At 39.2% G+C, this 22,122-nt stretch overlaps 2 protein-coding genes across 4 annotated transcripts in view; both read right to left on the reverse strand.

The window, feature by feature from the left end:
• Positions 1 to 992: 992 nt before the first annotated feature.
• Positions 993 to 22,122, reverse strand: part of syk (spleen tyrosine kinase) — a 68,916-nt gene continuing 47,786 nt past the window's right edge. For 2 of the 3 annotated variants that reach the window (XM_050052691.1, XM_050052690.1), the window contains exons 8-15: positions 18,705 to 18,767; positions 15,139 to 15,220; positions 13,622 to 13,781; positions 7,673 to 7,882; positions 5,583 to 5,772; positions 4,696 to 4,836; positions 2,808 to 2,920; positions 993 to 2,674 (exon numbers count right to left, since the gene is read on the reverse strand). In XM_050052691.1, coding sequence (XP_049908648.1) covers positions 2,602 to 2,674; positions 2,808 to 2,920; positions 4,696 to 4,836; positions 5,583 to 5,772; positions 7,673 to 7,882; positions 13,622 to 13,781; positions 15,139 to 15,220; positions 18,705 to 18,767 — 1,032 coding nt within the window. In that variant the 3' untranslated portion in view covers positions 993 to 2,601. The remainder of the gene's footprint in view (positions 2,675 to 2,807; positions 2,921 to 4,695; positions 4,837 to 5,582; positions 5,773 to 7,672; positions 7,883 to 13,621; positions 13,782 to 15,138; positions 15,221 to 18,704; positions 18,768 to 22,122) is intronic. The other variant, XM_050052692.1, reaches the window with a different exon arrangement.
• Positions 11,605 to 11,985, reverse strand: LOC126395936 (40S ribosomal protein S20-like). The gene has a single exon (XM_050053738.1). The coding sequence runs from the start codon at positions 11,983 to 11,985 to the stop codon at positions 11,605 to 11,607; it is 381 nt and encodes a 126-aa protein (XP_049909695.1).

Below are 22,122 nucleotides of genomic sequence, written 5' to 3' on the forward strand. Positions count from 1 at the left end.
AAAATGCACAAATTTACAACCGAAAAATACATGTTTACAGCCTCGTACAACAAAAACAGTTTTGGTCTCTATAGTTAATTTCAATATTCATGACAACTGTACAGGGGGGTGAGTTTTTATATAACTTACCTGTTTACACTTTATTAAGACCCATAGTTAATCATATTTTAGGGCAGGGCCACTTGAGTGACAAGTCAGTGGTCTTGACTCAGCTCCACCCTCTCGTCCAAATATAGTCACTTGTAACCCCAAAATACCAAGATGGTGATGGCTGAAATGCTGAACTTGAGGCTTTAAAATGGCAGTCCACAAACCAATGGGTGACGTCACACAGATATGTCCATTATTATATACAGGCTATGGTTATACCCTTTTGCCCTCTGTCTGGATAACTGCCCTTTTTGCAAGACTTTTTTTTTTTTTTTTTTAAATATAAAAATATTTTAGTTAAAAAATATCAATATCATTGTAAATGGTTATGTACTTTATAAAACACCAAAGTGTGCACAGTGTGGCATGGTTTTCTTTGTTGTTGTCTGTTATAATTAAATGATAAATATAGAAAATGAATGTGTATGTGTAGCAGCTGCCAGGTATATATAAGCCCCGTTTCCACAGAGCAGCACAGTACGGTACGGTTCAGTTCGGTACGCTTTTTTTCCGTTTCCACTGCGAAAAGTACCAATGGAACTGTTCCTAATCGTTACCATTTTTTGTACCTTTTCTGTTGGGGTACCTAGCACACAGATCTGGTACTAAAAGGTGGAACTATGAACACTGCAGTCCATTGATTGGTCAATGGCGGCCGTCACTCTGCTCAGGGCTGAGCTGTGGCTGGTTTTGGCAGAAGCCACTGCTCATATCATGGAGAGTTTAATTAGTAAACTGTAACTATAAAATATAAGGATGTTTTGCTGCCTGTTGCAGCAGCCGGAGTCGGAGAAAAAATAACTTTGTGGTGATGCAATGTGGTTGTGCACATGAATGCAACATTTTTCCATGAGTCAAAGGTCCATTTATTATAGTTGGTCAAGCCACAAGCCATAACACTGTCATATTCAAAACAACAGAATGAAAATACATACTAAAATAAAATAAAATTTCCATTTTGACATAAATGCAAATAAATACTCAAATAAAACAAAACCTTTCAACACCTTTCTTTTTCTTTCCGAACTTGGAACATGCCATTTTCATTCAATCTAGGATACTGCTGGCAAAGTATCCATAAGCATACTGCTTCAAAAGTGAAAGTAAAAAGTGCCATTCTTGCTAACAGCCTATCAGCGCATCATTGGCATGGAGATTACAGAACATTTACACGTGCTGACCAAACCAAAACACACACAGTGAAGGAGTCACGTGTTCAGCTCGCGGTCCGCAAATAGGCGGCTTGCGGTCCACAAATTGACGGCTCGCGGGCCAGATGCGGGTCGCGGGCCGCCATTTGAGGGCCACTGCGCTACTGTCTAGGTACCATGTCTGAAGGGTACTTTCAGTTCCAAAGGTACCATACCGAGAATGTTTGGTTGAAACGGGGCTTTAGTATAGATCTTGACACCTTATATGTAAGTTAGACTGATATTTTCCAGACATTTCAAGGTGCTGGCAAATAGAAACCTCCCGGCAAGGTGCACTTTACTTTTTTATATCACTACTTAACGCAAGTAAAAAAAAAAAAAAAAAAAAGGATGGGATGCCCTTTTTCCACTTGAGCAGCTGTCCTGCAAAATTTCATCAAGGCTTAAATGCACGGCACTGGTAGGCCCAGTTTGATATTTAACTCAATTTCAAACAGTACATGTAGTAGGGGGTCCCTGCTCAGTCTCTTTCAGCTAAGGGGTCCTTGGTCTGAAAAATGTTGAAGATCTCTGCTTTAGGACAACAATCCATCTTGGTGTTCATAGAAAGCCGTCCTGAACATAATTTCATCATGAAGTGTTCTTTAATCCATTTTATTAGCTGATGTTTCCTGAGATCTCTGCCCGTTCCTGATGATGGTTGAGGCTTTTTTTGAGTAATTCTTACATGTTTTAAATATCAATGGATTTCCAGGACACTATTTCTGTCCATATATTGTATAATGCTGACAGGTATTAGCAATGATTATGAATCACAGTTATGTAACAGATTCATATGTGAGTACAGAAATATGCACTTCTCATAACCCAAGGACCTTGGTGTGTGAAGACAGTCCTATCTCTCTTTACAGAAGCAATCAGTCCGTCATTAAGGGATTCAAGGACTTGAAGATTATCTATAATGACATTGCAATGGTGCAGCTTCATTCACTAACACTATGAAAGCAAGTGAATCAATTGTTTTATTTGTTAGCTGTAACATAAAAGTTTGTTCATAAAATAAGCTAGACTTGTATCTGTTTATTACAATCGTCGTACTGTGCACATTCAGGAATGAACAAGAAAAGTAATAAAAGAAATGTAATTTGCATAAAGATGGTCAATAATTAGAAGTTAGAATTAATTCTCCGGGTGAAGTTAATATTTTACAACAGCATTTATCATTTTTAACCGTCTCCAGTAATTTCTACATGATTAAATGCTGCTTTTGGTTTGCATAATCTCATAAAATCCGTAAGAATCACTGTGCAATGTCATAATAATACTCTCGTAGTCTCGGCTCAACAACAGTAAATCCAGGCCTTTCATCTGCCCTGTAAGACATGAAAACAGCAAGCAGTTATCAAAAAGAGGTGTCCAAACACACACTGCCCCCATTATTCCTATCTGGGGTATTGCTGATCCAGCCATTACTCTGTGATGACTTAGAGACAAACTGTCACTTACTTGTATGTCCAGCAGGTTCTCATGAGGTCATACATCTCTGGTGGACAGTTCACTGGAGCATCCATCCGGTTTCCACTTTCAATCATCTGCATGACATCATTTCCTTTCATTCCCTGTGAACAGTGAAACATTCAAATTAAGGGTGACACCATCAGGCAGACATCGCTCAGTACCTCTGAAAGGAATGCAAAATAATGGAGTTGATTAAAAACAGTATCAGTGGAATTTTACATATCCACCTTATTCCTTGCCCCCATAATATCTTATAATTATAATTATGGGCACGACTTGCAATGCCAAACCGGAACCAGTGTTTTCCACTGGTAACTGTACCTAATAGAACGCTAATCCTCTTTTCTGGGGCGATTAGGAACTAAAACATGGAACACACCACCTGTTACACCTAAGACGGGTTAACATGGTATTACCTCTATTATCTCTAACAGTCATCTCAAAGCATTGTTTGTTTTCCTTTTTAACCAGCATGTTAGCGATTACCTTGCCTCGCTATGTTAACATACAGTAAACATCTTCTCCTAAAAGATGAAATATGATTTCTTACAACTCATAAACAGACACTTACACATTCAGTTTACACTGATTTATAGCCACTGATTTATTAAATCTGAGTTTCAGTGAGTAAAACTTGATGCTGAACTTTGCAGAAGACTTCAGTAATATCAGTAACATAAAGCAGTTAATTAAATAACTTTAGGCATTCATTTTATATGATATGAAAGAGGTACAGTAAATCAGTAACACATTCTCAGCCTAGATGACTAAACACATCATTCAGGGTATGCCGCTGAGTTTGTTTTCTAATGTAGGCTAAGAAGGCAAACAGACAGGGAAAAACAGGGACATCATGTACTCATGCTGAGTGTCAGACCTGACATTCTAAGTGTCAGTCTCTTCAGAAAACTTCTGATTCAGTAATCTGCTCACAAAACTCTTTTGTTTTTATATTTCAAGCTTGTGAAAATGTAGCGTATACATTAGAGTAGAGTGTGCACAAAAATACAGGAAAAATCCTATCGCTAATTGATTCAGTTGGGGACAGTGCATTTTATTCTTTAATATGGGATAGTGCAGTATTAAAATTGTACAGTACAGGTGACAATCTTTTCCTCTCTACACGTAGGCAATGGAAACTGCTGTGCTGGTTACAGGAACAATTGCTTTTTGTTCTGGGTGCATGTTCAACACTGTTATTGAAGAAACAAATGCAGCTCAGTCTGGTTGTTTGTAACATTACAGACATTGACAGTCCAACAGGTACCAGAGCTCAGCAAGGACATTAAAAAAAAAATGCTAATTTAACGTTTGTTAAGTATCTGTTAAAAAACAAAGCAGTATTTGCTAAACTGATGGCAAATTACTTTCAGATAGAACCACCACTGGCAGCTAACCACCAAGATTATCCACTGAGTCTAACTATAGCCAGTTAATGCAAATAACTTCGTCCGCTATCTCACCAGAAGTTTTACTTGTACTTCTACAGTAGTGCCCTCAGGAACACGGTGGATAAGTAGTGATGTTTTTTTAGTATTACTCCTTGAGAAAAGTCATCAGTACAGGGCTCATTATATAACCTTAAAGTCACATCTGAAGAGGATTGTAACAAATTAAGTCAATAACATTTGCAGAGCACTGTACAGACAGTACAGTCTTCCGGTTTAAGGTATGCCTTTACGTATGACACAGCAGCTGTAAAAAAAAACCCCAACAAGAACAAAAAAAAACAAAAAACCCTGCGACCTCTTTTACCTCTACATTTGCAGGCCTTAACTGCTGCTGCTGCTGTTACCCCCCAATAAATTAGGGCATGAGTGATTTGATCTATGAAAGTGTCATCGTGTTTCAGGTTGGGATGAGATTTTTTTTGTACCTTGTATGGTTTCTGGCCAAAAGAGTAGGCCTCCCACATGAGCACCCCAAAGCTCCACACATCACTCTTGGATGAGAATTTGAAGTAGTTTATACACTCAGGAGCGTACCATTTCACTGGCCACTTCCCATGACCCTTGGCCTGGAGGAGGAGAAGCACAAAATATCAGTGGGTATGATTTCATGTTATATTGGTAATTTTGCAGCATCAAATCGTAGTTGCATCAGATGGTAGGCTATCTCATATTATAGTCTACTTCAGACAGTAGTCTGCCTCAAATTGTAGTCTACCTCAGACTACAATCTACTGAAAATCGTAGTCTGACTCAAACTGTAGTCTACCTCAGACTGTAGTCTACATGTAGTCTACTTTATTCAATAAAATATTGACAAATCACTGGAGATAAATAAAATATATATTTTTTTTTTCCACTACAAAATGCAAAACTGGCCATGTGAGGCAGGCGACCCTGTCGACAGTTATTATTCACGAACATGCCAGTAGCTATAATTCTGGAATAAGGGAACACTGGGAAATATAATAATAATATTAGCTGTTTTGATTATTAAAAATTTGCTTTGATGACTTTAGTGTTGGTCACAAAGAGCAGTATGTTGCAATGCATCACAAACTTGTTTGTACTCATTTATACTATAATGCTGGCTTATATCAATTAAATTTAAAAGAAAATCCTTTTATAAAACCATTTCATCAAGGATTAAATGTTGGAATATTTTTTTAGTCATATTGCCCCACCCTACCATTTCACTGTTATAAACTGCAAAGAAGCCACAGAATATGCACCCATGCATGTGCCGTGTGCCTGGATGGGCTTCATGCTTGATCTACAGCAAATATGCTGTATCCATCACTGTGTCAGCAGTTACCTTGTAGTAGTTTTGCTCCTCAGCAACAGCTTTGGAGAGGCCAAAGTCGCTGATCTTGGCATAGTGCTGCGTGACCAGAAGTACGTTCCTGGCAGCCAGGTCCCTGTGGACAAAGTTATGCTCCTCCAGGTATTTCATCCCCATAGACACCTGGTGGACCAGCTCTGTGATGTTCTTTATGGTTGTTTGCCTGTAGATAATCAATTGTTAGTTTAATTGTAAAAGTGCGATATACATGTATAGACGTGTCATATAAAAGTGTGGATACTTTTTAATTATATTTTAAATGTTTGCTTCACCACATTCTTAAAATGAACTAAATCTTTGATCGAATACTACATTTTTCATTTTAGCACAGGTCTAATAAATACATGTAGAAAGACCAGCACATTTACACCTACAGGTCATTTATAATTACCAATACACTTGAGTTGCACGCAGGGGCGAAAATCCCATTTCATAGTTGGGGGGGACAATAAACAGTAAAATTTTAGAGAATAATTCCAGGGGGGGACAAGAAAAAAAAGTTGTAGCCTGTCTTTTATACAGCATCTTTTACCGCAATTTGACGCTTTAATCTTCTCTCTATCTCTCCAACAGGCTGAGTGAATATCTATACTTATGAGAAATGGCTTAACAACTAAACATTTCCTGCAATTAAACTGGTAAACTGGTTTATAAACAGTGTGCTGTGAGATCTGCCGCTGCACACCTCATGACCGTGCGTAATAGTCGCGCATAATGACCGCTTCTCATCTGTTAGACTGCACGTCTCTCATGTTTGTCTCACTGACAGGTGGAGAGCCTACAGACAGGTACCCATTAGCTACGAGCCGCTCCGCCACTGACTGCTCTTGTCCTGTTCTCTCCCTCTTCGTTCTCTCCTGTCCTCTCTGACTATCACTAAACTCTGAGCTTAATCATTAGCTTTTAGCTTAGCAGCACTCGTAATTGAATAGGCTTTTGAACAATGCAGGAGAAATGTTGCAGACAGTTTATATTATCAGCCTGGGCCTGGGGCTTGTTGTAACAGTAAATGGGATGTGTTGTAACTTGTGTAAGTTAAACTGTGTCTGTGTGAGTGAACATCTTACCCTGCAATGCGCGATGTGGGCAGCAGGTTCCAGCCACACGCTGCTGCTGCGGCCAAGCAGCCCCGCCCGTTGGAAAGAGTGTGGGATATACCACTACTAGGAATGGGAGGGGGGGACTAAATCTTTTAAGATTTAAATAGCACATTACTGCGCGATTATAATGAGCACCGCTTACATTGTGCTTTTAATAAATACTACTGCATTGTTCAAAAATTATTAATTGTGTCTCCAATGATTCTAGGGGGGTACAGCTTTACTGAAGGGGGAGTCATGTCCCCCCTGTCCCCCCCAGGTTTTAAACGCAAGTGTGCTCACCAGCTAAGCTACTGTACTTCCAGCAACATTGCTGGATTAGAAACATTGGAGGCTGCAGCCATTTGCAGTTTCTTTGAATTTCAAACTACCACAGCTAAGATTACAAGTTAACAAAGTTTCATTTCAGTTTAATATTTTGGAGGAACACAATTTGTATGTGCCTGGCCCGGGGCTCAGCCTATGCATAAATATATGAGTAGGACAGTTTTTTTGAGGACACAATTAACTCATCAAATTATAATGAAATTAATTATCCAGCGTTTTAAATAATGGCTGTACAAGGAAAAAACTTGGAATTGCTATGTAAATCTCTGCACTGTCAACTCCCTAGCCCTGAGTGAGTCCTGATACATAATGATGAATAATGTCATTCATTATAAGGACAGACATTTGTGTGAACTTTGTCAGAATTAGTGAAATAAATTTATGGCCAAAATTGTGTTTTGTGAGGTCACAGTGACCTTGACCTTTGACCTAGCGTGGAGGCATTTCCACATGTCTGCAGAGGAAATCATGTCCTTGGCCGCTAGGAACAAAAATATACTGCCAAAGGCCACTATTTATGAAAATCTAATTTCAAACAGGTGTGTTTCACTATGTCCCCAGTATTAATATGAAATAAGTAATACCAGTAGAATACCTGGTTTGAGGGAATGATCAGGATACAGTTGGAGTACATACTTGTTTTTCTGCAGGAACTTGTTAAGCGGTCCCAGCTCGGCCAACTCCATAACCAGCATTAGGCTCTCTGCCTCACAGATACCGATCATCCGCACAATATAAGGATTGTCCAGCTGCTGCATGACATTGGCTTCTCGTAGCATTTCCTCATGTACTGATTGGTTGTTATCATCATTCTTCAGGATTTTGACTGCAACTGGCTTCTCTATCCTAACACATAAGGAAGGTTAGCGTTAGGAGGACTGTGCCACTTGGTTTGCACTGATGCTCACCACAGATACACTTTCCACACATTTTGACTCTAGGCCCATAAGCCACATTTTGTAGACAACTCAAAAAAGAATCAACAACAGTTAATCAGTGACACAGAACAGGGGTTAGAATGTATTCAGGGTAGACAAGCACACAAACTGAGTCTATACATCTATACTATAAATACAGTGTAAATGCACGATAATAGTTGTGATCCAAATTTAAACAGGTTTATATTTTGGAGTCTATTACAGTATTTAAACTGTGGAGTATTTAGGAAGAGAGAGGTACAATGGATGAAACAGGAAGAGGAATCAGCTCTCAAGATAAAAAAGTTTAGGTACAGTATACTTTTAGCTTGTCCTGTGTAGTTAGTTTGGTTTGTTTTTAAGTAAAATGTTCTCTTTGTGAATTAGATAGATAAAAAGCAGACTAAGGAACTGAAAAGGACAAAACTTTCACATTTTACTCAAACTTTTAGGACAAAACATGTCTTTCCTGTATCTGGGAGCAGATGGAAGTAGTTTGAAAATTCTGCTTAGGGGGTGCCCAGTGTCATTTGCTGTGGTGGGTCACATTTAGGTGATGGCTCTGGTATTGAGATGTGAGGGGTTGAAGGTTGGAAGTCTAATGACTTTGAGGGCCATGCGTGTAGAATAGAATAGAATAGAATAGAATAGAATAGAACTTTAATCATCCCCGAAGGGAAATTCAGCTGTCCAGCAGTTCATAAAAGACAAAAAACAACTACCACACTTTCCCTCATTAACAACAACAAAGTTGGTATTGAATTAGACATAAAATACAACTAGTTAAAACAAGTGCGTAAATAGAAATTAAATGAAAATAAAACTCCCCATTCCACAGTCCAGTCCAGTTGTGGCTAATGTGATGTGTGTGAGTGTGTGACTGGATTCAGAAGGTGTTAAGCAGTCTTATTGCCGTGGGTACGAAGGATCTCCTGAAACGCTCCTTTCTGTAACGCAATGAGATGAGCTGACTGCTGCAGCGACTCCTCTGTCACTCCAGGAGGCTGTGGAGGGTCCATGTCATTGGTCTGACAGCCCATTGGTCCGACATCCCATTAGTCTGATGGTCCGCGGTGCTGAACGGCTCCCGGCGGGCGTATTTCTGCCTTGATGGTGCGCCGCGACCGGCTCTGGGTCAGCTGGGAAAGGCTTGAGGCGAAGCAAGCTCACAGTTTATGTGTTTGTCACTTTCTTTTTCATTTTAACCCACACCATGATCTTTTCCTAACCCTAACCAAGTGGTTTTTGTACCTAACCAGACCTTAACCACAGGGCATCATAATGATTTCGAAACGGACTTCGGAACAATGGGTTTAATATGGTCGGACCAATGGGCTGTCGGACCAATGGGCTGTCGGACCAATGGGCAGTTCCCGCTGTGGAGAGGGTGTCTGCTATTGTCCATTATAGCTTTCAGTTTGTTTAATGTGCCCCTCTCCACTGCTGCAGGAACAGTGCTACAACAGTTACCAGTGGAGCACTTGTGCTTCTCCTGACCATTCCAGAGACACAAATTCCAAGCCTGACATACTGAGGCCTCTCTATCAAGAAGTCTGTTTTCCAGGAGATCAGGAAGTGATCTACTCCCATCCCCTCCAACCGGTCTCTCAGTATGGGGTGCTGGATAGTATTAAATGCACTTGAAAAGTCAAGGAAAATGATCCTCACACAACATCCTGGCTCCTCCAAGTAGGTGTAGGCCCGATGCAGCATGTAAAGAACCGCATCTTTCACTGCCATGTGCTCCTGATAGGCAAACTGCAGGGGAGAACTGGGGTACTCCTTGTTCTTGTTGAGGAGAAACCATGATGAGAAAATGGGGGGCAGTAGTGTAGCATGGAATGAATTATCCAGTACGAAATGTATACTTTATTTCCATTCTGTCTTTCCTTTTTACAGTCTCCTTTACAGTGGCCTCTTTAACTCCGTTCGGACGCCAGCGTCCGTGCTCCCTCCCTCCTCTGTTAAATGGGATCGCACAGGCGCACAACGTCATCAAACCATGTGATGCTTGGTATCACCGGATTCAGGGAGCCCTCGGCTTCCTGAATCCGTCATCGTTTTTCTTATATTCCTTATGGTTTTCGCATCAGAGCAGCCTAAATACACGAAGTCCATAATTGCGATGAGTGGTGACAAGCCATGTTATGAAGGTTTTCGAGGGGAAAAGTTAAAGGATTACTCGCGATCTCATGCTGAGCCGTCCGGGGAATACATAGCTGGTTTATAAAAGGTCAGATCTCACTCCTACCACTATTTTTGGCTGAGATATACTACCTAGAAAGTGGGATCACAACTTTCACGTTTCATATGGCTTTATTTGGTGATATTTTATGGTGTTTCTGTCATAAACAACATCAGCTATCATAATCACACCTGATTTCAATAAGGTACGATGTTTGAAGATGGCTTATTTGATCACTGACAGTACTGTTTTGAAGCGGAGTGAGCGCTCTGTCATTCATTTGGAGCTCTGCCTGGATCTTTTCATGGAAAAAACACTGTAGAATGGTCATACATTGATAGTGTGCCTACAGCCCCACAGTGTCATTTACCTGCTCAGATGAAGCCACAGACAGCTATTCATCCTGAAAATCATTTTTTATTTTATTTTAGGCAAAATCTTCATCTTTTTACTGACTTCAGAGGCCCATTACTCTGTCTCTGTATCACCTAGAGTGTTTCTAACACTTTCACAAGAAACTTCAGAGAGTTTGCTTTCTGGCAAGACCTCATGCATGCATGTAGTCAGAGCGGTTCAGAGGCTACAGTCATTTTAATTTGGGTATGTCATTTTAGGCGTTTTCGCAAAAAAATGGGGGTGGAGTGCAAGAGGTTAAAGGTACAAGCGGAAAAGTTGCTTGAGTTGTCGAGGAAAGGGCAGACTGGAGAGATCTTGTAAAATTTGGCCAATAAGGGCATAAGAAATCTTCCCCATCTATCTACAGTGTGTTAGCTATGTTATCTTTGGCAGTCTGATGTAGGACAACGCTGAATTTGTCAAGTTTCTTCATGTCAGATGAAATATGGATGTAAAGGGTGCTTAAAGGAAAGGTTCAGAATTTTTAAAGTCTATCAGATGTCTTAAAAATAGTCAGGTACCTACTGTATATATGAAAATCTAAACAGGCTTTGTTTTTTTGTTTTCTTATTGGCAAAGACCAAAAATTTATGCATTATAAGCTGCACCAATGGTACGAAATGGTAAACACTTCTGGTCCGTAGTCACCTCTCCCCTGTATACCACCACCTCGTTTGGAAGCATAGTAGACGTTGTGTGGATGGATGAAATCAGATTCAAAACAATACAACACTATATACAGTACAACTGTAATGTTTGCTCCTTATTTATGTCTGATATCAAACGAGTGTAAGTGCACATCAGTTGTTATCAGATCTTGCGAGACTATGTTGCTGAAACAGAGACATGTCTTGAACAAAGTTAATTTTCCCCTCATTTATCTGTCTGAAAAAAAAAACAAAAAAAATCACCATTTCAGTGGACTCAGAGCTGCCACTAGTCTCCTAAAGGGGCGGGGCAGTAGCAAAACCCTATAATACGGATACAGGAAAAGTGGGCCATCTTATCAGTTTGTTATTGGCTGTTAAAAGATCCTATATTGCACTTCTTTTTTTGTCTTATTAATTTCTTTATTGAATCATCAGCACCGTTTGTGCGTCTGCGATAGTAACTTCAACCTCAACACCTGGTTTGATGCTGATTGAGGTTATCTGCTTGACAATTTCAGATGGGCTGTGCAGATCAATCAGGCGCTTGTGGATCCTCATCTGGAAGCGATCCCAGGTTTTGGATCCTTCACCACAGGGAGTTTTTCTGGTGGTGATGGACAGAGTCTTGGTAGGCATGTGGACGGGTCCCTTCACCTTTAGGTTCTTGTCCTTACCCCCACAGATCAAGTCTGCACAGACTTTCCCCAGAGATTTGACACTGTAGCTGGTGAGGGTGATGTGGATGCGGTGAATGGCGTCCTCAGTCTCAACAGGTCCCTTGCCAGTGTCCTTGAAGGCCATTTTGATTATTCCTGACTGACTTATTCAGAAGATATCATCTGCATATTGTCATAATATGATGATGTTGTAATATCAGATAAATCTAGGTTTTGTCTGTTGGAAGCTACAAGAGGTTTAATTAATACAGTGAATACATAGGGTGGTAATAGACATCCTAGTTCAGTTCCTTGTTTAAATCCAAGCGAAGACAAAGGGCTCTTGCATTGTGTTAGAGGTCTTTGTGCATCTGATGAGCAATGTTATTAAAAACTATGTCAAATTTTTTTTGTCAACAACCTTTTTTCCATGATGAAAATGAGACGATGCCAGGCTAAAATAGATCTTGATGAAATCTAAGTAGAAATCTATGTTTCATTTTTGTTGGTGAGACGAGACGTTATGAAAATGTTTGTGGAGGACTATCAATCATAGAAAGCTGAGAATGGCCGTGCTTGCAATTATCTTCAAATGCAACATGAGCTACAGGCTTGTAAACTCCAGTAAATAGTCAGCTCCAGGATGTTTCGGTAGCCAGCAAAAACCCTCACACCGGAGCAGTGTCAGCCATTGGTGCGAGTTGTGAGCTGTAATTCAGCAGTAAATAATCAGCTGTGTGTGACTGACTGTGGATGGTGGAGCTGCTGAATGGATTAGTGGAGTTTGTTAGTTGCAGCGGTGCCTGTTAGCAGTTAGCTCCGTTTGTTAGCCACTGAATGCCGGACTTTACATCTGATCCCTGCAGGACCCAACTCAGTCCGGACTTGAGAAGATTTATGGGTTGATGCTGTCTGACAGGCAGGTAGGAGGCTCAGTTATCTGTTAGTGTAGCTGAGCTTTAAGTAAACAGTCTGAACTCAGATCAGTTTTCTCTGACAGAGATGTAAGTTCAGTTTTTATCACCAACTCTGTGAGGACACAAGTTTAAACCTCCAGACTAACATGTTGCAGATTAAGAAAGCTTCTTTACAATGAGATGGACAAATCAGAGTTTACAATGAACCTGGGTACAAATCCCAGTTGTCTTAGATTAGTTATTTGTGGTGTCAAAGTGTTTGAGAGCATAAATAGAGAGATGCTGAGCTTTTCAAATGATGATCAGTGTGCTCGTAAATCACCCCTTAAACCTCAAAAATTGTAATAATGCTAATTGTAGCAAAAACTGTCTAAATTAAATTTTTATACAACCTGTCCCCTTTTCTCTAATTTCTGATACATGAATTAGCCTCATTGGATTAGTTTAAAGATAAAAAAAAAGAAAAGAAAAACATATAGAAAAACATAATGACTAAAAGTTGACTAAAACAATTTGAATTTTCATCTACTAAAACTATGAAGGATAAAAATGACTAAAATGTGACTAAAACTAATAAGCATTTTCGTCTCAAGTCCTAGACTAAATCTAAAACAGCTGTCAAAATTAACACTGTGAATGAGACTATGATACATTGCATTTTGAGATGTATAGAGTGGAGACTTTGGATAGCTGGAACTCGGATATTTTATTTCAGGATCTTTGGGAGATTGTGCCAGTTGCATTTTAAATTGCAGGAATTTTCTTTTTTCTTTAATGTAGTTTTAATTACTTGCATACTGGATGTTTAAATTAGAGATGTGGTGTTGTTTGTATGTAGGTGTAATGTGATGTAATTTAGCTTACTTTCTCATCTTGTAGATGCCCTTCATGACTGTACCAAAGTTCCCAGAGCCCAGTTCTCCATCCTCCAAGTAGAGCTGGCTGCGATCCACTGTGGAGCTCCTCAGTTCATCTGGGTCTGCGTATGGACTCTCATATACCTCTGTGTCCATTGGCATGGCCTCTGATGAAGAAATGACCAGGTCACATTAGAGGAATGTCTAGTTGAGGCATGGATATCAACTGAGAGGCAGCAATGAGTCCAATGTATCTTGCTCTTTGTTGCAGTAGGCAGCTTGTATCTTTTGTGACATCTCACTGTAGCACTTTTTTTTTTGTAAGAGATCTGTTTTGTTGATTTAAAGTTTTGCTCACTTTTGACAATAAAGATTTTGTCCACACAGGCTTATTTATATGGGATGCCGTTTGTAAAGTGGCTCACACTGAAATTAACAGCAACATTTTGCCACATTTAGCTTCAAACAATATTTAAAAAAGTGGTGTGAATTTTTTAAAGTCACTTTTTACCACATTTACACATTTGAAATATGTTACAGTAAATATAATGTCACAGTTAAATCTAAATATGAAATGTTAAACCTAAGTGTTAAATCTAAATCTAAATCTAAATATAAATGTTAAATCTAAATGTAGAATATAAATATAAATGTTAAATCTAAATGTGCTTGGTGAAACTAAATATTTAGCTAATATTCAAATGCACACTGCGGGTCACTGGAAGTACCAAAATAAAAGCCCGGGGTGGTCAGACTGTGTTTATAGCATCTATTAACAGATTAAAACCAAACTAAACACAGAAAATGGACACTTGAACATACATCAGCGTGATAAGAACTACCTAAAATGACAGAAACCATGTTTGGGGAAATCTTATTTGACGTGTACTTTGAGTTTTTAGTGTCCCATCTGAATTTCAGCAGTGCATCCTTGGCGACAGCGATAGCGACATTATCCACCATAGAGCCACCACAGCACTCGGTAAGTTTGTTTTCTAACTGGCATAGCATATGTTCCTTATGTTAGCATGTAAGCTATATGAAACTAGCTAATGTTAGCTAGCTAGTTTTTGTCAAAAATAAAACAAATGCGCTATGCGTGAAGTACATTGATGCTAGTAGCAAATCTCTACTGGGCTAACATTCGCTAGTTTCATATAGCTTACATACTAACATAAGGAACATATGCTACGCGAGTTAGAAAACAAACTTAGAGTGCTGTGGTGGCTCTATGGTGTCGCTGTCGCTGTCGTCAACGATGCACTGAAACCTCAGGAATCAGATAACTATAACAATGTGCTCTTTAATTAGCATGGACTGACCCTTCATTGGAAGGCTGTTTGGGGAGGAGACTAAGTATCTGTACATTTCTAGAGAAATCTCAAGTAATAGCAGATACTTAAAAAAGTGTGCAGAGAAGATAGTGCTAATGTACCAGCCAGTTAGTAATCACAACTGAACAACAGCATATTCCACTTTCTTATGAATACAAAGTGCACTTACACATGTATATTTATAATTTACCTTTGCTGGCTGCCTGATTACCGGGCACCCTGGTCTCATACGGATTGAGATTATCCGTGGTGTTGTGTCGGGATCCGCGGTTCTGTTTCCAGTTTATCAGAGAGGACAATGTTTGAGAGGACACACAGAGTAAAAACACATAAAGCATATACATGGTGTACTGCTGACATGTAATCTGTAACGAGTGAATTAATCCAGTAACAGTACAATGTTTCTCTTCTGCAGCAGGGTGCCATTCTTTATATAGGACCTGTATTATAGTGATAGACTTGCTCTCTGAATGTTTTGGTTCCCTAAAGAGGAAGAAGTGGAGAAAAAGTTTTGAAATGAAAGACATTTCCCAATCAAATTATGTAAGAAAAGTTACATCTACCTGTTACATTTAAGTTTCTGGAATAAGTTTCCATTCATCTGCAGTATTTCAGATACCAGTCAATGTCACTATAATACACTGTGTCCATACAAAGGATTGAGAGGAAGAGAGTAAATGCATGGGATTAACATGTTCATTCATATGCATTCAAAGAAGGGGTATGGAACAAGTTTAATAACTAGCCTAATTTATTGCCTTAACGGTCCTCAGACCATATAATAACTGCTTGATTTGAATGATTTGTTAACTTGTACCACACCCTTGCTTTAAAAAATATGTCAACATACCAAAGCAGGTTCACAAACAAGAAAGTCTTTTTAAATCTCTAGCATCAGTGACAAGAATGTAAAAACTATTATAAGATTATCCTATTGCACATTTCAGCAACTGCATTTTTACAACAGTTGGAAATGCTTAATTCAAAAAACAAAGCAAGGCGTAACGTGCAAAAAGCTAAAACTGAACAAAGTCTGAAGCAGAATTCATTTCAGGGGCCCCTCTTTCAAGATGCAATCCATCATAACAGGCTGATAAAACCACTCCTCCAAGAAATGTCCCATTTTCTTGCCCTAAAGGATGCAACCAACAGATCTTTGGAGAATGTCAATATCCCACAGTCCACTGTTAGCCTTCAGTCTCCTGACAAATTTTTTTAAATTTATTTTTAGATTTTATGATTTTATTGTCATGTTTTGGCACTGCAATTTATAGATTAGCATTCTGACAAAAATCTCCCTCCATAAGTTTGATAGAGTCTTTATGCAAATGGCTGTCTCGAACACCAACTGTCACACTCGACAGTGTAACCTCACCTACTGTAATCATCTATCTCTGTGACTATCATAGTGACTTGACTGCCTCCCATCTAAGGCCCTGATCATTCAGAAAGTGTTTTGCAGGTTGCAAAACATGAGGTGCCCCGCACTGCCTCTTTAAAAAAAAAAAGTGTTAAATGTTGCCAGGCAACCACCCCATCACCTCCTTACCCAACCTTCTTGTGTAATCAATCTACTGTTTTTATTATTTATTTATTTTTGTATATTATTTATTTCACAGTAGTAGCTAGTTCCTAAAATAGACAGACAGAGGGTACTTGCTGTAGCTCTGGGTGGGGGTGAGAGGCTGTCAGCAAATAGTTTGTTGGGCACAGGTAATGTGAGTCAGTGTTTGAAAGAAGAATCTGAAGTACTGGGTTACATAGCACATTATAACTATCATAACTTTAGCCAGTTATAAAGACTCAAAGAACTGCTCTGACATATAATAAATGCTTAATTTCTGAAACGGAATAATGCCAGTACTTCAGATTCTTCTTTCAAACACTGTCGTCACTTTGGCATGGAAGTATAAAGCATTATGAATGCTGAATTTCAAAATAATGCATTATGTAACCACTTATAATACTTTATAAACCTTGTTATAAGTTGTCATACATGATTATTAACATTTGTAACAACGTTTTTAAAGCCTTATAAATGTGTTATGATGTCTTATGAATGTGCTCATAATGCATTATAGACCTGACCTTTAAGTAAAGTGAAGGTTCACCTCTCAAATCACCCAATTGGACAATGAATAAAAACAAGGAGATGACATGAGGTGCCTTTCAGCTTGGAGTTAAAGTTTTTTCAACTCGAGGAGTTCAGAGCGCTCCAGCAAAAACACCAGGGGCTGAGAGCGCAGAAACATGGGGTGCATAGTAACACAAAAACGGCAAGCAAAAACCTTCATTCTCATTAAAAACTATTATAAAAAGCCACCTCCAGCTGCTAAAATGCTTTCTGTGTGATCAGGGCCTTAGGCTAGCTGTTTTCCCCTGTAGTGTTTGTGCTTGGCTAACCACATCTTGACTTCAGATCTGTACTTTATCCATCTGAACATCTCACTCTCAGAAAGAACAAAAAAGCATATTTACCAAAATAAACTATTTCTTTAAGACCCTTCAGTCCTCGGAACTATATGGGATCGGGGCCTAAGTCATGGATTGTTTGCTTTAGAAAGACATGGTTTAGTATCTAACTTCGTGCCAACTCTTCATTCCTGTCACAGCACTCTGCTCTGATGATAGGTTTGTGGTAGATTATCAATAATGTAATTGTTTAAGGTCCCCTAGTACTACTGCTAAGATGCTATTTTTGGACAGCAGGACCCGAAGCTCTGCAGTGTGAAATTCTTCTTTTTCCTCCTCATTTAGAGTTTTGTAAATGAAACTTGCCCACAAACGGAGCAGAACAGCTAGCCTTAGGTGGCAGTTTAGTTGTTTATGCTGGCAATCCAATCTAAGGGATGCACACATTTTATTTGAGTGAGATTTTTGTTTAAATTTTAAAGCTAAACTACTATTTCATCTTGAAGATGAAAAAGCAATATCACTGGGTAGGTTAAAATGTTGACCTGCTGTTGGCGGATCAGAGGATCAGAGGAAAGTTATTAGGATTCATCCTCCGGGCACCATGGATACATGGACCAAATTCCATAACTATCCATCCAATAGTTGAGATATATAGTCTGGACCAAAGACTGACTTTACCATCCTAAACCCCACAGCATTAGCATTGAAACTTGTCTCTTTTTTCCCTATAATTAGTTTCAGGTTAGATTAAGTTACAAGAAATTCCCTTGAAAATTATTAAGAAATTACAGAATCCGTACAAAAAACTTTTTCTGATCAAACTCAACTAAAACAGTGACCAGTGAACGGTAGATATTGGAATATAGAGGTCTTCTTAAAATGATGCAGTAGTTGTGTCTCCCAATTTGGTCAAAAGAACATGTTGAGGAGCTTTTACAAAAGGACAGAGATGTGGACCCATTATGATGCGTTTGGTGTTGACATGCAAAAACAGACGGAGGGAGATACTGAACAGGAAACAACACAGGACTTCAGGCTGTGCTTCAGACTGTAGTTGCAGTAAGTAACCTCTGGATGGTGTCAGATTGTAATCACAAGTAGGCCAACTATTATGATGTCACACAGGCTAAAAGTAAGTTACTGTGTTCAGTCAGCTCCAGTTGTGAAACTATCTGTTCTGGTCTGGGAGATGGAGAAGGGAGATGGAGAAGGGACGTGATAAGAACAGGAGAAACTGTGGTATGTTAGTAGCATCAAAACTGAAGCAGTCACACGCAGGAAAGGGTTAAAAAAGGTTGCATACTACAGGGACCAACAGGTTTCTGAGGAGTGTTAGTGCACCTTTTTCAGGCCAGGTATGGGAACAGTTCTGAGTCTGGAGAGAATTCCACCTGCCGCATTGTGCTAAAATCCAAAATGTCAGAGAGGTTATCAGAGGGCAACCTGGTAATGTTATGGTCATGCATGTGATCATTACAGTAGAAACAGATTTAAGGGAAAGATTAGCAAACAAGGATGTACCAAGACTATGTCTCATCTTACTGACTCATTCAACTGTAAACTACAAGAGAGACACAGTTCATACAGTATATAACATTTCCATGTTCATGATACTGTGCAGTATTCCTGTCAGGAGGAAGACAAAAACAATAGAGTTGGTTCACCCAAATTATGGAAAAATGTATTTTCTGCTCTCCCTCTTGTGGTCTTTATTCATGTAAACAGATTATTGGCCCTGGTTTCTGAAATATCTGTCTTTGAGATTTCTGCCATTGTCCCAATTCAGTGTTGGTGAATGATCCTGTGATACTCACTGTACTACAAAAATAACTTCAACAGCAACATCTCTTCCCAGAAACAGAGTCGAAAGTAGTTCCACTGAAACCTGTTGAGAGATTATCCAGAGTGTCAGGGTTTCTTGAAAGAGATGTTGCTGCTGAATGTCTATATTATCTAATGTATTTATTTATTGACTTTTTTCAGTGCTTTGAGCACCGCACAAAATTCCATTCAACTCCACTGTATTCTATGGAGCAAGGCGGGAAAAAAATAACCAATTCTTTCCCCTACATTATTTCATTCATGCTCTTAAACTAATAATTTGGGTGCTCAAATGGCTAATTCTTGCTCTCATATTAATAAATCATGATCATGAATGACTAATTTGTATTTTTGTGCTCTTAATAAATCCACCCAACCATCCATTTTCATCTGCTTAGGCTGGGTTGCGGGGGCAGCAGGCGAAGCAAAGCACCCCAGATGTCCCTCTCCCCAACAAAGCTTTCCAGCACCTCCTGGGGGATCCTGGGGCGTTCCCAGGCCAGATGAGATATGTTATCTCTCCAGTGTGTTCTGGGTCTGCCCCGAGGCCTCCCACCAGTTGGATGTGCCTGGAACACCTCTAACAGCAGGTGCCCAGGGAACCTCCTCAACTGACCCCTTTCGATGCAAAGGAGCAGCAGCCCTACTCCGAGCTCCCTCTGGATGTCTGACCTCCTCACCCTATCTCTAAGGTTGCGCCCAACAACCCCACAGAGGAAACTCAATTCAGCTGCTTCTATCCACGCACTCATTCTTTCAGTCACTTCCCAAAGCTCATGGCCATAGGTGAGGGTCGGGACGAAGACCGACCAGTAAATCAAAAGCTTCGCCTCCTGGCTGAGCTCCCTCTTCACCACTATAGTCCAGTGCAGCACCCACATCACTGTAAATGCCGCACCAAACCGCTGATCTATCTCACTCTCCATTTTATCCTCACTCGTGAACAAGACCCCAAGATACTTCAACTCCCTCGCTTGAGGCAATAACCATCTCTTGCTGATAAATGCTCTAATAAAATAACAGTTTAAGTGTGAATAAACAGAGCATGGCATTAGACAGTAGTGATGACATATTAGATACTGTATATTTAAGGCAGGGGCAGGCAACCTTTGGCTTTAAAGTCAATCTCAAGTGGTTCATCGTGGCCTATGACAAAAAATTATATGCAAATGTATAACAATTTTTTATTAACACTTTAATTTCCTTTATCCTTTTTACTTTATCATAAACTGATTTTTACATTCTCCAGTTGTACAAACATGCAGCATAAACACCAAATAAAAAAATAAGTTTTAACATTGCATCAATTAAAATGTGCATCATAGATCTACAGCCTGGCGCTTTTTCCTCAAAATTAAGCTGAGCCTCATTAGCTTTGGCTCGTCTTGAGTCTCCCTATAGCCAGGCTAGCTATGGAACTATGGATATGGAAAAGCCTAAGAGGAAAATAGATGATTAAATAGTGCATGGAGAAATTTGTTTGTTTTCACCACCTATGTTGCAAAGTTAAAATACCAAATATTAAAAAATAGCCCACTGCAGAGTAGCCACCTGGTGGTAAAACATATTAATGAATGTTCATTTAGACCTATTAGTAATGTTGATTGGCTAGTTTATGTTGTGCTGATCCAGATATTTCTTTATTTATTTATTTTTTGGTCAAAATGGCTCTCATGATAATATAGGTTGCTAACACCTGGTGTAGGTCAAAGTCAAAGCAGATTTTCAGATTAGATTGTCCATGGTTTGACAGTCTAATTAATGCGCTGCTAATACTCAGTGTCAAATTGCTGTAGGAACTGATGTTACAGGTTGTTGTTTCTACTCCAGTCAGTTAGGGAAGAACAAAGATGTGTTTTAGTCTGGATACCCCTAACAAATACATGTACTGAATTCATTCCCCGCTATTGATATGTAAGTTATCCCATCATTCCATTTGTCCGCTCAACACTGTCTTTTATACAGTTAAAGGGGTTTTTCCCCCGTTAAAGGTTTTTTTTTGGGGGAGTTTTTCCTTATCCGCTGTGAGGGTCTAAAGGACAGAGGGATGTCGTATGCTGTAAAGCCCTGTGAGGCAAATTGTGATTTGTGATATTGGGCTTTATAAATAAAATTGATTGATTGAATTGAGTTGTGAATAAAGAACTGAATAAACTTGAATAAAGGTGGAGATTCATCTAACCCTAACAATTATAGGCCCATATATAAACGTTCAGTTTTAGCTAAGGTCTTGGAAGGGCTTATAATTAATCAATTAAAGAATTTCTTATTTATTTTTTTGAAGACATGACATTCTCAATGATTTCCAATCTGGTTTTAGAAAAACAAACAACACAGTACAATGAAAGTTTTAAATGACACTGAAATGAAATTGACTCGATCTTTCTCAAGCTTTTGACTCAGAAGACCAATCTGTTCTGTTACAGAGGCAGGTTAATATAGGGCTGTTCAATAGTATGAAAACAACTTGAGCTGTAGAATGCAAACTGTCCAAGTTGATAGTATATTTTCCAGCTTTTTGAATAAACATAATGGTGTGCCACAAGAATTCATATTGGGTCCTATTTTATTCACAATTTACATCAATAATATGTGTTACAATGTTGTCAATACAAAATTAGATTTACACTTTTGGTGCGAGGAAAATATTGGTTCAAGCGATGCTTTTGTTAGCAATTGATTATGGTGACATTTATTAATGTATACAAATTCATCTTGCCTGAAAATGTTAAATTTAGTGCAGTGATTCCCAACTGCTCCAGCCACATGGTCCAAATTTCTCCTTCATCATTAGTTCAAGGTCCACACAGTTCAGTGTATTCAGCGTCATACTTGTGTGTGGCCATGTTATTGATCTAGTTTGCTGTCTCTGTCATATAGCTTTCCGTTAGTCACTCACTCTACAGCAGGTAACAACACTTCAAATTAAAGGCTCTGT

Source organism: Epinephelus moara, chromosome 9, assembly GCF_006386435.1.
Source record: "Epinephelus moara isolate mb chromosome 9, YSFRI_EMoa_1.0, whole genome shotgun sequence".
NCBI lineage: Eukaryota > Metazoa > Chordata > Actinopteri > Perciformes > Serranidae > Epinephelus > Epinephelus moara.